Below are 15,404 nucleotides of genomic sequence, written 5' to 3' on the forward strand. Positions count from 1 at the left end.
GTGTGTGTGTGTGTGTGTGTGTGTGTGTGTGTGTGTGTCCTCATGCGCGGCTGTTTAATACAAGGTAGATCATTTCATTCATGACGGCTGGTGTTAGATGCTGAATCGGACTCAAGTCTAATTGTGACTCTCACACAAACACAGTCTGTCCCATACCACCCATGACTAACAGTATTAGGACCCCCGGGCTACAACGGGGGTTCACTGTGCTACATTTACAGTCTGCATGCAAAAACAAGAGGCTGAGAGAGAGAGAGTGTGTGTGTGTGTGTGTGTGCAATGAAATGATTTGTCACACTCGCAGCACACTTGGCTGAACAAAGAAGTCCCCTCTCTCTGCAACACCACAAAGCCTGGCTGTCGCTGCGCTGTGATTGGTGGAAAACATCCTCTCTGACATGTGATTGGTGCATGGCCCAGGGGCTTAGTTATCATGAGTCAGCCCCTTTTTCTGCATGAGACGAGGGGGGGGGGGACAGACTGCATGGTCTGAGAGAGAGAGAGAGAGAGAGAGAGAGAGAGAGAGAGAGAGAGAGAGAGAGAGAGAGAGAGAGAGAGAGAGAGAGAGAGAGAGAGAGAGAGAGAGAGAGGCTCAGAGAGACAAAATCTACGTCTCAAGACAAAGTGAACAACAAGCTTTATTAGAAAACCGTGTGGTCTCACACTTTACACAAAAAGATACAGGAGGGAATGTTAATCGTCCTTTTTTTATTGTCTCAAAAATATCTGTACAAACAGGGACTGACCCGTCTCAAGATTCTCCACCATTCGTCAGTTCAACCCAAATATTCACGCGTATAAAGAGGAGAGATGGAACATGTAACGTGAGGATCCTAAGCCCCAAGTTCACCGGGAGAAGGCAAAGTGTCTGCATGTGTGTGTGTGTGTGTGTATCAATCATTACAGTGTGTTTTACTATCAGAAGCCAAAAGGACGTGTCGAGCAGAAGGTCCGAGATCCGAGATGTGAGACAGGACGAGAAAAGGAAAAGAACAAAGGTGATGCTCACGGAAAAGAACGTCAGATCTCAAAACCTCCACTGAAATCAGAAGTAGAACTGTAGTAACACAACGCGTGTGAGTCCCACGAGGACATCACCGCAACAGGAAGAAGGCTACAGCCACACGAAGACTACCTTGTCAAAATAAAATGATCCGTCCACACACCGGTTTTGGCTCCTTATCAGTTTTAATCCCCGTCAATACAACCACGCCTGCAAACGCATTAAAACACGTGACCACTCGCGTACACAGGGCATTTGGTGTTAGTTTGCACAAACAGAAAAGGCTACAAACAAGTAGACCAAGTCGTAAACTATACATATAAACAGTTGTATCGTTTGTAAAATACAGAATTTAACTGCACAACAGCTGTTAGCGAAGACAACCGGGTCAGCAACGCTTTATATTCTACACACGTATATTCAACGTGTCCATGTTGTGTTCTACGCTGGAAGCTGAAGCTAATGCTTGAAAGGAGCCGGACGAATCAGCAAAGGCTACGTCGTGACAGAGGAGGAACCAATCAGCGAGCTGTGAGTGTCTGTGTCATCGTTTCCTCACGTCTCAGTTTCTGCACATTCGGATCGAAACACAGCCCGGGAGGTTTCAAACTAAAACGGGGCCGGCAGCGTTTCACCACTTCTCCGTTTCAGCGGTTTATCAGTAGCAGAGCCGACGTGGTGCGGACGTCGCCGAGTTCTCACACTCGTCACAGAGCGCCTGGTAGAAGCGTCTGTTAGAAGCGTCTGTAGTAGCGGTGCGGGGGTCCGTAGTGCATGGGCATTTCCACGTCCATGTTGTGGTGATGAGGGTTGACGGGAGGGTGGTGGTGATTGTTGTTGTTGTTGTTCAGGGGGTGCAGGAGCGGCAGGGGGGGCACATAGGGAGCCGGGGGCAGCCGAGGCACGATCACCTGGTGGTATATCCTGCCCTGAGGAGGAGGCGGGGGGTAGCGGGCACGCGGAGGGACGAACAGGGGAGCTTGCACCGCCTGGGGGAGAGGAGGGGCCTGGGGGATGGGGGGGTTTTCGGGCGGCGGACCCACCCGCGGCCGCTTGGTGTCCGTGACGGGCTCCTGAGGAGGACCAACCCGCTTCCCTGAATTATCTGAGAGAAGAAGAAAAGGGAAGGAGGTGAAGCAGCCGTTCTTGAGGGTTTGAATAACCTGCTTCACGCACGCATCACAAACACATCGGGACAAACACAGGAAGTGCTGCTGCTTTGTGATGTGAACAGCAAATGTGTCTGAATGAATGAAGGTTAAAAAAGACAGGAAGCAGCAGAGAGGAAGACTAATGATGCAACACTCGTCTGCCAGGGAACATTATTTACATCCGTCTAGAAACACAGCAGGGGCCTGATCAATGGGATACAAACTGGGTAACCACATATGGAACTCATCAGTTCCACTGAAGTAGAACAGACCTGCACATTTCTTCTTCAGCTCCTCCTCGCCTTCCTTCTGGATCTCCTGAATGATTCGCTCGTCATCTTGCTGCAGACACACAAACACAAAAGGAGGTGAGAGGTTTCACGATGACACAGGACACGAATCCCACACAACAGCAGAACCACTTTAATTAATAGTTCTACTGACACTCCTACTGGTCTGTGCTCACTTCTACTGGTTTTAAGCCACGTTCAGACTTCAGGGCTCAAATCCTTTGTGTTCTTTTCTCAACAGTGTGAACAGAACATGGGATTTTATCTTTTCCAAAGAAAACCTTTAATTTAAATAATGTTCAGCCCCCCCCCCCCCCATCCCTCCACCGGTCCCTGTGTTTATCCATCTCCTGGCACTGCTTCCAGTACCGGCTCTTGGCCGACTCCGATGCCTCCGCCGAGCTCCTGGAGAAGCTCCAGCTCATTAACTTCTCGGGGACTAATTGTTGCGCCTGGTTGCCAAAGACACTGTGGCCAGGTTGCTGCTGTGCGGCTGAGGAGTCAGACGCTCACGGTCAAAGTGAACCGAGAGCTGGTGAAGGTCTTTGTGAGTGTAAGAGAGTGTGTGTGTGTGTGGAGAAGACTGCTCGTCAGGCGCAATCCATCTCCGACGAGGAAGCACACGTGTCATAAACGTTACCGTGGGGTCGGTCCAGAGGGAACACTTGCGGCAGTGGCGGCACGGCGCGCCAGGAGAGCGGGCGTGCTGGCAGAAGTGGTTGTAGCCGGTGATGGGCTCTCGGCAGAGGTAGCACATGAAGCTGCCGCAGCGGCACGACATGCGGTTGCAGCCCTCCGACTTGACCAGGCCCGTCCCGCACTTCACACACTTCCTCACTCGAGCCGCCGTCATTCGCTCCTCACTGCGGGAGAGAAATTCATTTCAATGTTCAGAAAACAAGGGGCTGTCATCCCGAGGTGTCGTTTCAGGGCCGAACACGTTGTCACATGTTGTCGACTGGTTCTTTGTCGTGGAGTCAACATAAGTCAACATGAGCAAACCTCTCCACATGCGATGGACTGGGATTACGATTCTTTTAGGTTTGTCTGGTTCTAATAATCAGCTCAGTCCTGACGCTCAGTTTTCAGATCCCACTCCACTGATCTGTCTACCAGGCCACTTCCTGTCTCTTTCAGCACCAGGAAATAAGAGGATCTGCGACCGGCTCAAAACAGGAAGTGCCGCCGGTGGGCCTGCTGGGCCACAGGAAGCAGCCGGCCGCTCCACTTCCTGGAGGGCTGTCCGGGAAACTGAGCTGTTTACCCAGCATGCTCCCAAAGTGAGGAGTCAAAAATACCCTTGAAGGGTGGAGCTCTGGATGATTGGGATTGAATTTGTCCTGACAGGCAAGTCACTCAGCAGCTACATCGGCCATGTCTGTGGCCATGTCCCCATCACCCACAGGTTAAACCTATACTAAGTCTGTTATGATATGTTCCACATCAAGCTTTTCTGAAGCAGATGATTGGTTTATTTGAGGAAAGGGCTGGATCCAGCATCTTTAGTGTTACAGACATTTTGATCAAGATTCTTCAAGTGGTTTATAACATCAATGTTTTTTGTACAATATATAAATGGTGGAGGTGAAAGCAAAAATAGTAGTTTCACAAGCACAAACTTCATGTCTGTGGAGAGATACTCACAACAGCACCCTCATGCCGATCTCATCCTGCTCCAGGACCTGCTCACACGTCTTCCCCACATGCTGCTTCCACTGGACATGACACTTTCTACAGCTCTCCTGATGAAGAGGACCAGAAGAGAGGGAGACAAATGTGGTGAGAGATTCGAGGAAGGCAGAAGGAAAGAAATAAAGGAGAAAGCAAGAGAGCGTCTGGTAAATGTATTATTTCATCACATAACACTCCCTCCCTCCCTGCTTCTCTATCATCGCCCCAGTTGCTGCTGAATCAGAGGAGGCCCTGCAGTCAGAACTCTTCCTCCTGCTCTATATGCTGCTGGTGCCGCCACTGCAGGGACTCGGACTTGCACAGACACAACTAGGTGTGGCTCTTGCTGCTCGTGTGCGTCTGCAGCGCGAGTGTGTGCGATTTTGCTCGATGCCGACTGCTCTGTTGCCTAGAAACAGCAACTTTTGTCCTCGCCAGCCTCCTTTTTGGTGGCAGCTCCGAGACGTGCAGGGCTGACAGCATTGCAACACACAGACACACACACACACACACACATCTGCTGGGGGCAGCCTCCTTTGCTAACCCTCGGCTAAGTGGTGTCACCATAAATATTTGAGCCCCTCATGTAATATTGAGGAGCGTGGCATATGACAGCTGATGCAGCACAGAATGATCCATATCTTCTCTGGTCTGAAGCTCCACACACACCCTTTATGTTCAGTGACCTCCTTAAATCACTGTGTGTGTTTTATATTTTATGAATATCTGCCAACACCACAGCCCTGTAGCTCCCAGTGTTTGCTAAGACAGTCGTTTGTGTGCGTGTGTGTGTGTGTGTGTGTGTGTGTATTTGCAAGGTCAACCAGAGGGCGGGGAAATGAAGAAGAGAAGCCAGAGTTTCTTTCGTTGGCAATTTGAAACATTTTTGGATTTGCAAACTCTCTCTCAGGGACCGTCAGGGACATTTTGTGGCTCCACAGTTTAGTGGCTTCGAGCGAGGGATGGGCCTTTTTTCCAGATACACATCTAACATGAAACAGATGAAACGCAGCAGAGAGGTTTTTCACTTCGTTCTGGTAAGGGAGTGCCCGAGCAGCGAGAGGCACGGAACACAATCAGCTAAACTGGGAGGAGAAATGTAGAATCAGCCTCAAATGTCAGAGAAATCCAGATCACACAAAGACGGATTAGGCAGGGAGTGAGGCAGGGAGGAGGGGGGGGCAGGAGGCAGAGTGGTGAAAGATCGCCCCCTAGTGGGAGTCTAGAGAACAGGGGGAAGGACAGCATGAGTAAGAGTGATAGTTTCTCTATGTGTCTAAGAGCTGTTTGAGTAAGAAGGAAGACACCTGAGGTTTTACAGATCTCTGAAAACACAGCCGGGGTTTTTTAAGTCCACTCTGTGTCACCGCCGCCCTCGAGTTTCTCAATTTGGTGGAAATAATAAGATCACCTTGAATCTTGGGGGGGAAAAGTGCATGTTTAGCTAATTGACTGGCTCCATTCTTTCATGAGCCATCACTCCGTCCACCCTGTTCTCCTTGTTGTATCTTATCTCCATTCATTATTCCTTCTTCTCTCAGGCCCTCTCCTCCACCCATTATATTCATCCTCTTCTTTTTCTATCTCTTCTTCTGCGCTGCAGGCTGCAGCAGCCCTTATAAGGCAGTGCAGGCTGTCTGCAGCACTTCTGATTGGGGTGTGTGTGGTTGGGGGGGGGGGGGGGGTCCTTGCATCAAGTATATGCGTCTGTGTGTGCATCATGTGAATTTTTGTGTGGATATGGCTTTTACCGCAATCTAATCTGAGTGCTGATCACAGGGCAGGATGAAAGAGAGAAAGAGATGCATATCTGATGCGATACAGTGAGAGAAGAAGCTTCTGTGGGTGGGGGGGGGGGAACTGCAGCTGAAATATGCAGCAGATGTGATGATGTATGAGACGCCAACTGGAGCAGCACATCACTTACAGACCCACAACAGACGCACTGTTGCACAGATTCAGCTCTTGTTTGCACTGTGGCAGCCTCCCAGTGGCCTACATATTACATTCCTCTGATTTCATGAAGTAATCAAACCCAGGCCCAGAACAGGCCAGTCCAAATGTCCCCATAACCACATAAGCCCATGTGGAATACATTAGCAATTACATTAGGGTGTGTGTGTGTATCTGGGTCACATTCGATTGGAACCAAGTTTGAAACAGAGGAGGAAGTGTGTCCGACCAGTAAGAAAACAGTGCAAGGGGCGTGGGAAGCGTGGCCGGCCAATGAGGCAGCAGCGTGGAGGGAGACGGGTGGGCTTACAGAAGTGTGTCAGTTACATAATGAAGCCCCTCCCTGCTCGTAGACAGAGCAGGCTAAAGGCCCTGAACTGTACAACGGGCATCAACCATTCTTGTGCTGATGAGAACACGGATTCAAAAAAAAGTAAAATTTAAGTAAAAAGCAACACGTACATTAAGATTAAAGTTTGTCCGGCTGTTAATCTCGAGCTTTACGAGAAGGTTTCCACCACAAAGTCTCCAGGAAAACCACCAAAAGCAGCCACAGATTGAAATCCTCATTCTTACACATTAAAAAAAGAATTCCTTAGTTTACTGTTGACAAAAAAAGAGCCGGACCACTTGTTCTTCAATAACTCTAAACTTTCCCTTTTAGAAAGTACCATAAATATTGTATTATGGGAGTTGGCCTACATCTGCAGCTGCAGACGACTGATATTCAGAGAAGGAAATGATCTGGAGCCTGGAGAACTTTTTTGTGTCTTTGGGTTTTTATGTGAGGATGTAATGGAGTGCAGATGTAGAATTACACCGTGAGTCAGCCACTATGAACCTCTGGCTCCACCTACAGGCGAATGGACAGAACAGCAAGAGCGCTATTCAGTGCCCCGTGTTTTCCCAACAATGACAGAAATCACCAAATATGACGCATTCAAGGATATTATCAAATCAGTTATTAATAGCAAGGCCACTGAGGAGAAAAAGGCTTTAGACACAAGTTAAGCCAAATTTTGTTCACTTTCCGTCAACTGTCTGTTTTCATTTTGTCTATATTTGTCTAAGAAAATATTTGTATTCTCTAAACAGCTCCTATTGAGGGTTTGTGAATGTGACTAATCTAACTTTTGCTGCAATGGAACGAATGGTTATTTTCAGAACTAATGAATCTGTTGATACATTTCTGGATCCTCTTGTTTTAATCTAGAAAATGTTTATCAGATCATTTCTCTAGAGCCGGGTGATGACATCTCCACCAGAATGTTACTGGATTTGCAACTATTCATTGTTTATTTCAAGTTGACTGTGTTTGTATCAGCAGGAGATGAAAAATGCAAAGTAAACACACACACACACACACACACTCCTACTGCTACATTCCCGGAATCAGGGAGGAAGGTGGGGTGTGTGTTGAGTTATACAAAGATTGTGAATGTGGCAGGAGTGAGTGTGACACACAAAAACAGCAACAGAAAAAGAGACAAAGACACATCAGAAGAACGAAGGGAGTGATGTGTTTGTGTGGTAACAGTGAGAATAAATCTGTGTGAGTGTGATTTTCAACTGGAATCCATGTGACAGCCTTGGCAGTCACAAAGCGATGCCTCCCCCAGCATTCCTCAGACAGAGGGAGGAGGCCCAGAGATAAACACGAGCGAGAGACAGAGGTGGCGACCTCGCCAGATGGAACCATTACATCATCAACAACTGTTCATCAATCTTTCCTCGCTCACTTAGTTTGATCTATGCCTCTTGTCCATATTGTACCAAAGAAACCTTAGAACTGCGGAAACTTTAGAAGTGGACACCGCACACCGAGCTTTCCTCTAGAATTCAAGTCCCGATCGAATCTCTCTTTTGTAGCGTAAGATAAGTTATTTCTGTCAAAACAACCCATATGTGATAACATCAAAGGGTGTGTTTACTCTACAAGAGAAACAGTGTTGACCGACATTTGACTGTGAACACATTCCTTGACGGATCTGTATGAGGAAACAGCAGAGTGTTAAATAAACTTAAATACAAAGAGCTGGACTGACCTTGCGGCACCGAGGGTTAGGACAGCTGAACAGAGACCTATCTTTGTCCAGCAGGGCGGGGAAGTTGCAAAACGGACACCTGCAAAGACCGGAGAGGGAGAAGGGTTAAGGAATGAAGAAGAAAATCCCCCTGAGAGAAAACAAAGAGTCAGGATGTCTGGTCCCGTCCATGCTGACTCAAGTTTAAGTTAAAAATGCATCACAAGTCTGAAATGGTGAGTTTAAAGTGACACATAGACTCCAATCAATCACATGAAATCTAATCGGATCGTCTTTGAGTCCAACTCAAAGAAATGTCCTAAAGACAGACTGGAGATATCACATCCACTGTGACCTTGACCTTTAAGCTCCCAAATCTAATTTTGTTTTCTTGATTTGTCCATAACTGGTTAATTGAGCTGAATCACCTGTAAGCAGCTGTGACTCACACCCACTTACCGCACTAGCTCATCGGCACAGGTGGCAGCGACCGCCTCCTCCGCCTGCCTCTCATAATATTTACACAGTATGTTCTCTGGAAGGACCTTCTCCAGCTCAAACACTGGGTAAGAGCACAGGCAGCCCCCCTCCATGCAGCTCAGCTCCGACTGCAACACAAACACACAAACAATCAGTTACACACAGGTTCACAAAGCAACTACAGTTCTCAGTTACACACACAGAGCTGTGTAATATTCTGACTGCCCGGATGAGTCTGGTTACGTGACAGGCTTTGGCAGACATTATGTCGACTGCAAGTTTCAGCAAGTACAACACACTTGTTAACACAAAAATATTTAAATGTATTAAGCATTGACATATGCCTAAAAATGACGAAAATTATGTTTAATGCTTCTTTCAAAACAATGTAAGAATTGTTACTGACATTAGCAGGTTGGCCTGATTCACATTATGTGAGGAAAACAATGTGTGTGTGTGTGTTTGTACCTTTCCTGAGCCAAACACGGCCTCCTGAGCATATTTCAACAGGCAGTCTTTACAGAACAGGTGCCCGTCTGAACACTGCGTCATCTTCTCAAACGCAAACTCTCCATAGCAGCAGCCACACTCGATCAGCTGGCCGTCCTGGACACAGAATTATTATCAGACTGCATTTTGGTGTCTCATTTCCGAAGCATCAGGAGTAGAAAAGGGAACAATTTCCTCCTCTATTCAGTCTGATTTGAAGATTATTTGCCTTGTGGAGGTGTGTGTGCCTTTCTTACCATCTTATATTCATCTTCATTGACCTGCAGGGCCAAGAGGAAGTCCTCATGCTGGACAGAGAGAGAGAGAGAGACAGAGAAAGAGTGTCAGACAGCGGGAGTGAGCTGCCAATCACCTAAATAATGAATATTTAATAGATAATAAACATTTGATTGATGGATCCCTTCAGTTGGTGAGTTTCTATTGGACATAAGGTACTCAAGCTAACCAAAAAGCTTTATTATGAAAAAATTAAATAAATATGTGTGTATGTTCACTGCACCTCCGCCCATTCCTTGGCTTTCTGCTGATAGAACGACAGCTCCTTCTGCACCGAGGCTTCCAGATTGTTGTACGTCCTGTAGTAGCGACGGTCGTTCTCCAAGAAATTCATCCTCTTCTCAAATTTCACTGAACCTGGTGAACAAAGGAAAAATATTCATCTTACATTCAGAACAGTTCAGCTCGAGTACAAACCATAAAAGCGTTTTACAAAACCGAAGAAGCACTCGACCAGACACCAGAATTGCTCATCTATCGACTTTGTATTTCTTTGTGAATACAAACCGGAAGTTGTAACCAAAATGTAACATCTAAAGTTGCTTAAGATATGTAAAACTTGATTTTAACTATTCCTAGGGTATTTTTCTTATTCTAAATTCACTACATAATGCACATGCCGGTGGGTGCATAGATGAGAACACGTGTGGTGAAACAGCAGCAGGGAACAGAGAGAGAAAAGTCAGAGAACGTTCTCACCATGCTCGAAATGGAAATCAATGTAGCAGCGCTCAGAGGAGGTTCTGCTCCGTCGTCTCTTTCCTGAGGGGTCGCCTGAATCCTTCCACTTCTTCAGAGCTTCACATAAGGCCTGGGCGAGTGGAAGAGAGCGACCACGAGAGGGTGTTAAAAGAGGCAGTTGGAAAGTAGAGAAAGGTTGACAATTGTAGTGACATTCCTACGACGCAACGCGACCGTGTTGTTACCTTGCGTGTAATTGCATAGTGTCCCTTCAGAGAGTTGAGGGCCCATTTGATGTCCTGACAGCTGAGCATCCTGAAGTCTGCCATGAGCAGGTCGGCAGCTTGCATCACAGCCTCAGATCCCACTGCGCCCAGCTTGTTAAAGTCAAACAGGTCCTCGCTCACCTGAAAAGACCAATTACAGAAGCATAAACACAAATACCCAGACACTTGGCTATCAGATAAACAAAATGATGCTGTGTGATCGTGATTTGGGGGTGAGATTGTCTCTTACTATATGTTTTATACAGATTTGTACCTAGTTGACTGTAACAATCCATTTTCTATAAGAAACAACTTCTCCTTCATTATGCACACATCACCCTCTCACAGAAAAACAGCACCTTCCGCTGGTCAGTCACTCACCTCTGTCTGGGTGTCTCCAGACTCCAGGAGGATGCTGGTGGGAGCTGCATTGGCGGCTGCAATCTCCCTCCTCGGATACTCTGGGTTCTCCAACAGCAGGTTACAGATACTGGAAGTACAGCAGAGGGGAGACGCAGGTAAACCTACTTGTATGACTTTAAAACATATCTATTTACACCAGCTAGACACTAAGAGCTGGATAATTCCTGAGAAGCTGAAGCACTTGTCGTAGCACTGCATGAAACACTGGAGACAAATGGTGGCTGCTTCTTACACATTCAAGTCTTTCACATTGTTCCTTTGGATCAGTTCTGCTACATAGGCTTCTTGAACATCTGGGAATAGATCCAGCTGTGGAGAACCCAAACAAAAAAGGGAACCAGAGTTGAAAAAGAGGAACGTCACAGTCACACCAAAGTTAAAGTTGTTAAAATTTCAGTGTAGGTGCAGGTGCATCTGATACTCACAACACCAGTGATGAGGGTTATGACATGAGGATGCCGCTCTGGCAACTCTCGTGGTACAGAGGGACCAGGCCTTGCATCCTCTATTCTGGGAATGTCCTCTGGTGCAGGGGGGACCACAACCAGACCAGGGGCTGGATTGAGCCTCTCTGGGTTTGGGACCATAAGGAGACGAGCCTCCCCTCCATTGTGAGGGACTGCAGCTGCTGGAGCTGGAGGTGCTGGAAGGTTAGAGTTCACATTGAATACCCTAATGTTGAGGCTGCGGGCTGGTGGACCCACAATGGAGATACCAGCATGTGGTGGAGGATTGGGAACAGCCTGTCCAGGTGCCTGGCTCCCCAGGATGATCCGGTGACCAGCCTCTGGAGGTCCTAGTCTCTCTGGAGCTGCAGCTATTAGCACTGCAGGGGGGTTCATCGGTAAAACCTGAGGGGGATGTGTTGCCTGGACTGGGAGCTGGGCCGGGGCCTGGGCCAGGGGCCGTGGCTCAATCTGAATGAGATTGCCTTGCATTCGGTTGAATGACATTGTCTGCGGCACGTTCTGGGTCTTGAACTGCAGCCGGGGCTGGGCTATTAGAGAAGAAGCTCGGATAATCGGCTGTTGCTGAAGAAAAAGTAGATTCACCTCCTTCACCTGGATGATTTGGGGCTGTTGGGTTGTCATCCCACTGGTCTGGAGCTGTGCTGATGTACCGGGCTGAGGCTGTGTCCGCGTGTGAGACTGTGCAGATGAAGTGCTAGCCTGAGGATTGTCTTGTGAATGAGTACTTGTACTTGGCTGTTCTTCAGTCTTTGTAGAAGAGTTTGTTGTTCTAACTGCCACCGCACAAGAAGAGTGTGTGGCACCAGCAGAGGTACTCGCCTGGGCCTCCACCGGTACATGTGCTGAAGAGCCTGCTTTAGGTTGTGCTAGCCCAGATGTGCTGGGCTGAGGTTGAATAAGTACTTGAATAGGTGTTCTGCATGAGACGGCCTCAGCCTTGACATTTGTGGAGGTAGATGGGTTCTGGACAGAAGAGACTGCATGGAGCTCCACATTTGTATGTGTTGATGTACCGTCCTGTTTCTGTGATTTTGAGTCAGTTTTTGACGGGGTCAGTTTGCACGAAGAGGAGCCTGGTTGTGGCTCTGTGTTTCCAGAAGTGCCCGACTGCACTGTTGTTTGTGTTCGTATGGCTGGCCTTCCTGTGGAGGAGTTGGCATTGGTATCTCTGGAGGTGGAGGGAACCGAGCTAGGGTCCCCTGTGGGAACTCTGGGAGTTGTAGAATGAACCATAACTTGGATTAGGTTTGGAGAGGCTCCACTCCATTTCGCTGCTGGGCGAATCAGATGTTTGCGTGCAGGAGTCAGCTGCTGCAGGTAAACATAGAAGGCAAAAGTCATAAAGTGATTGATGAATGGAAGCAAAGATGCCTCTGCAGCTCAAAATATTGAGAGTAGTTTGGTAAGCAGAATAACAAAACAAGTTTCCATTTGTCTAATGATATAAAATACAAGTCTCTGTAAGAACACTGCTTTATTGGTCACCTCAACTATGCTGACGTCGTCATCATCGGCATCGTCCGGGACTAAAACTGGACTCCCAGGTATGAGAGTCACCGGCTCCTCGTCCGAGTCGTCAGAAATGGTAATGAGTTCCCTCTTACGGGCACGGGAGCCTACACATGCACATACAGCATTTTCAGAACAGTGCACGAGGACAGATGAAGTCTGAGTAAAGTAAGAAAATAAGAATAACCTAGGGCTGGGAGCAGCACTGAGCCATACGGAGCACTAACGACTTGAGAAATCGAATCTAATTTAAGTTGTAAAACGAGGCTTACTTCCTGTAGGTGCCACTACATACAGAGTAATACATCTGTTTAGGCCAAAACCATCAGATCGTATAAATCAACAAAAGATTATATGACCACGGACACTGACATTATACAGATGCAACAACTTTGTAGTTAGATGCCTTGTAATTAAAACTTTGACGGCACGCCGCGGACCCACCTTCTGAAGAAAACATCAAGGAAGTTTTACGCTCCATGTGGTTGAGATGATCCTAAAATCGATTAAATAAATCTGTTCAGGTCAAAGACACTTTACTTTCTCTTTAGATCGTATAAATCGTTCAACTTTGCAACATCTAATGAATTAATGACGACTGAGACTGACATTATACAGATACAATAACCTTGTGTTTGGATTGAGTGGAATCAAACTTTGATGCCACGGTCACACCGCAGATTCTGGACAGTTATAACAGAAACTGCACTGATTTCTAAACTTTGGCTGGATGAAACCCGTCGACTATTTCGAAAGACATTTCCCAGAATGTGTCTGTGATTAAGTACCGAGTAGATTTGTTTGTTTATGCCGCTGGAAAAGTCTGAAATGCTCATATTTATTACATTTATATCGTATTAGGCATCAAAATCAATACATTCAAGTTTATATGAATTATTAACATATAAAGAAATATGGGTTATTACAAGAGCTTAGTAGAACTCAAAAGAAAATAAACAGTTGCTTTTAGTCAAAATACTATCAAGACAATGAAAATGAATGATCAATAATAAAAATGATCACTAGTTTCAGAACAGTGCACGAGGACAGATGGACAGTATTGTCACTTGTGAATACTTGTGCCTATTTGTATTGTCACTTAATAGACACGTCCAAAATCTCAGACACAGCCTGTTGAGCTCTTCTACGCAAACCTAACAAAACCAAATTTCTCATCTCACAATAAACACTATGATGCAAGTGAATCTTGAAATTGTATTATATTTTTCGATTAATTGTGAAGCTGTCAGCTGAGTTGTTGGCTCCTTCATAAGTTGCCCAGAATGCATTAGGGTGCATCTTGACCTGTACTGGGTCCTGACCATTTAGGACACCAAGTCTGAACAGGGTCTAGATGCACCACCAGGGCCAAGTCTAGAGCCAGTAACCACCTGGCACAAGATAATATATATATATATATATATGGGTGTAGATGATCAAACAGAGACGGGCATTAATGGTTTGAGGAATGCATCCCAGTGAGGATGTGAAGATGTGTCTCACCTTGGCTGCGGTGGATGTTGAAACTTGCCAGGTGTATTACATCGTCGTCGCTGCCCCCATCAGCCATCGTGAAACTACACGTACCAGCTCCCTGAAGCCACCTACACTAGGTCACTGCTCCATCAGGACCATCTACCACACACACACATGCATGTCAGAGAGCTGGACTTCCCCTGGAATTCAAACAAGCACTTTTCACTTCAGAATGAGCGACCACTCATGAGCGCAGCCTTGATGATCCGAGCTGATAAAAGTACCAGCTAGAAAAACAACATTAGCTCCCAAGGAAAGTTGGTCTGGACTGTGTTGCCCAATCAAATCCCACCGTGACACTTTAAAACACTTTCATGAATAACTTTACTTCCTCTGAACCTGCCCGGGTCGCCCTGCACCACGACACACGAGACACCCGCCTCAGTAAATCTATTAAACACACAGCAACACTGGAAGCTAACAGGAAGCTGAGATTGTAGCTGCGTCGACTGGCGTTGTTTCCTTCCCCTCAGCATCGACCCTGTGACATTAGCTCAAAGTTTAAGATTGCTAGTGGTCAAACTAAAACGTTGTCAGAGCAGCTGACGACCATTTCCGCGTAGACAAACAAGCACACACATACACACAGACACACAACGGGGGCAAACCCCTGCTCGCAGCTAAGCTAACGTTCATAAGCTAGGCTCGCTAGCTAGCCGAGGAGTTAGCTCACTTCTGTCAGTATCCCCGTGGTTCACCGCTGCTCCGGGGCGACCATGTCGACGGGCTAACGCACAAACAGACGCTCGCGGTCGGCGCAGCTTCGTCTGGAGGAAACAGTCGCTGGAGGTTTTCTCGACGAACTCAAAATCCGCGAATAACGAAACTAACAGGCAAAACAAGAACAGCCGTGACGTCAGACACGCAGAGTAGTCCCTTCGCTACGTCGGCCGCCGGTTGCATTCTGGGAAGTGTGGTCTGAGGAGAGAGGGACTCTGACATTTTTTTAAGTTTCAGTTATTTTTGATTAAGAGTCAGAAGAAATAACAATAACACTTTAGAATATAGATAAAACTAATCGAGGAAATAAGTTTGTATAATAATAACTATAATAATTACAGGTAAATCATTGTTTCAACAGTCCACATGACACCAACCTGTGTAGGTTATGTTAAATATTTAAAATTTGTATTACGCTCGACAAATTACAACTTTACCACT

General features: G+C 46.7%; 1 protein-coding gene across 3 annotated transcripts; it reads right to left on the reverse strand.

The window, feature by feature from the left end:
* Positions 1-620: 620 nt before the first annotated feature.
* On the reverse strand, positions 621-15,106 carry rnf216 (ring finger protein 216). Of its 3 annotated transcripts, none has more exons than XM_062407698.1 (17): positions 14,917-15,106; positions 14,211-14,342; positions 12,684-12,814; positions 11,154-12,509; positions 10,961-11,037; positions 10,687-10,795; positions 10,285-10,446; positions 10,058-10,169; positions 9,582-9,715; positions 9,319-9,369; positions 9,041-9,178; positions 8,552-8,700; positions 8,114-8,192; positions 4,089-4,186; positions 3,085-3,307; positions 2,427-2,496; positions 621-2,108 (listed from the first exon to the last, which is right to left on the reverse strand). In XM_062407698.1, exons 2-17 carry the CDS (start codon positions 14,275-14,277, stop codon positions 1,738-1,740), a joined length of 3,327 nt encoding a protein of 1,108 aa, XP_062263682.1. In that variant the 5' UTR covers positions 14,278-14,342; positions 14,917-15,106; the 3' UTR covers positions 621-1,737. The 3 variants fall into 3 exon arrangements, with proteins under 3 accessions (XP_062263682.1, XP_062263684.1, XP_062263683.1); XM_062407700.1 differs by lacking the exon at positions 14,917-15,106 and adding an exon at positions 13,152-13,203 and having other exon boundaries at positions 14,211-14,902; XM_062407699.1 differs by lacking the exon at positions 14,917-15,106 and having other exon boundaries at positions 14,211-14,902.
* Positions 15,107-15,404: the final 298 nt, after the last annotated feature.

The sequence above is a fragment of the Platichthys flesus genome, chromosome 16, assembly GCF_949316205.1.
Source record: "Platichthys flesus chromosome 16, fPlaFle2.1, whole genome shotgun sequence".
NCBI classification, from domain to species: Eukaryota; Metazoa; Chordata; class Actinopteri; order Pleuronectiformes; family Pleuronectidae; genus Platichthys; species Platichthys flesus.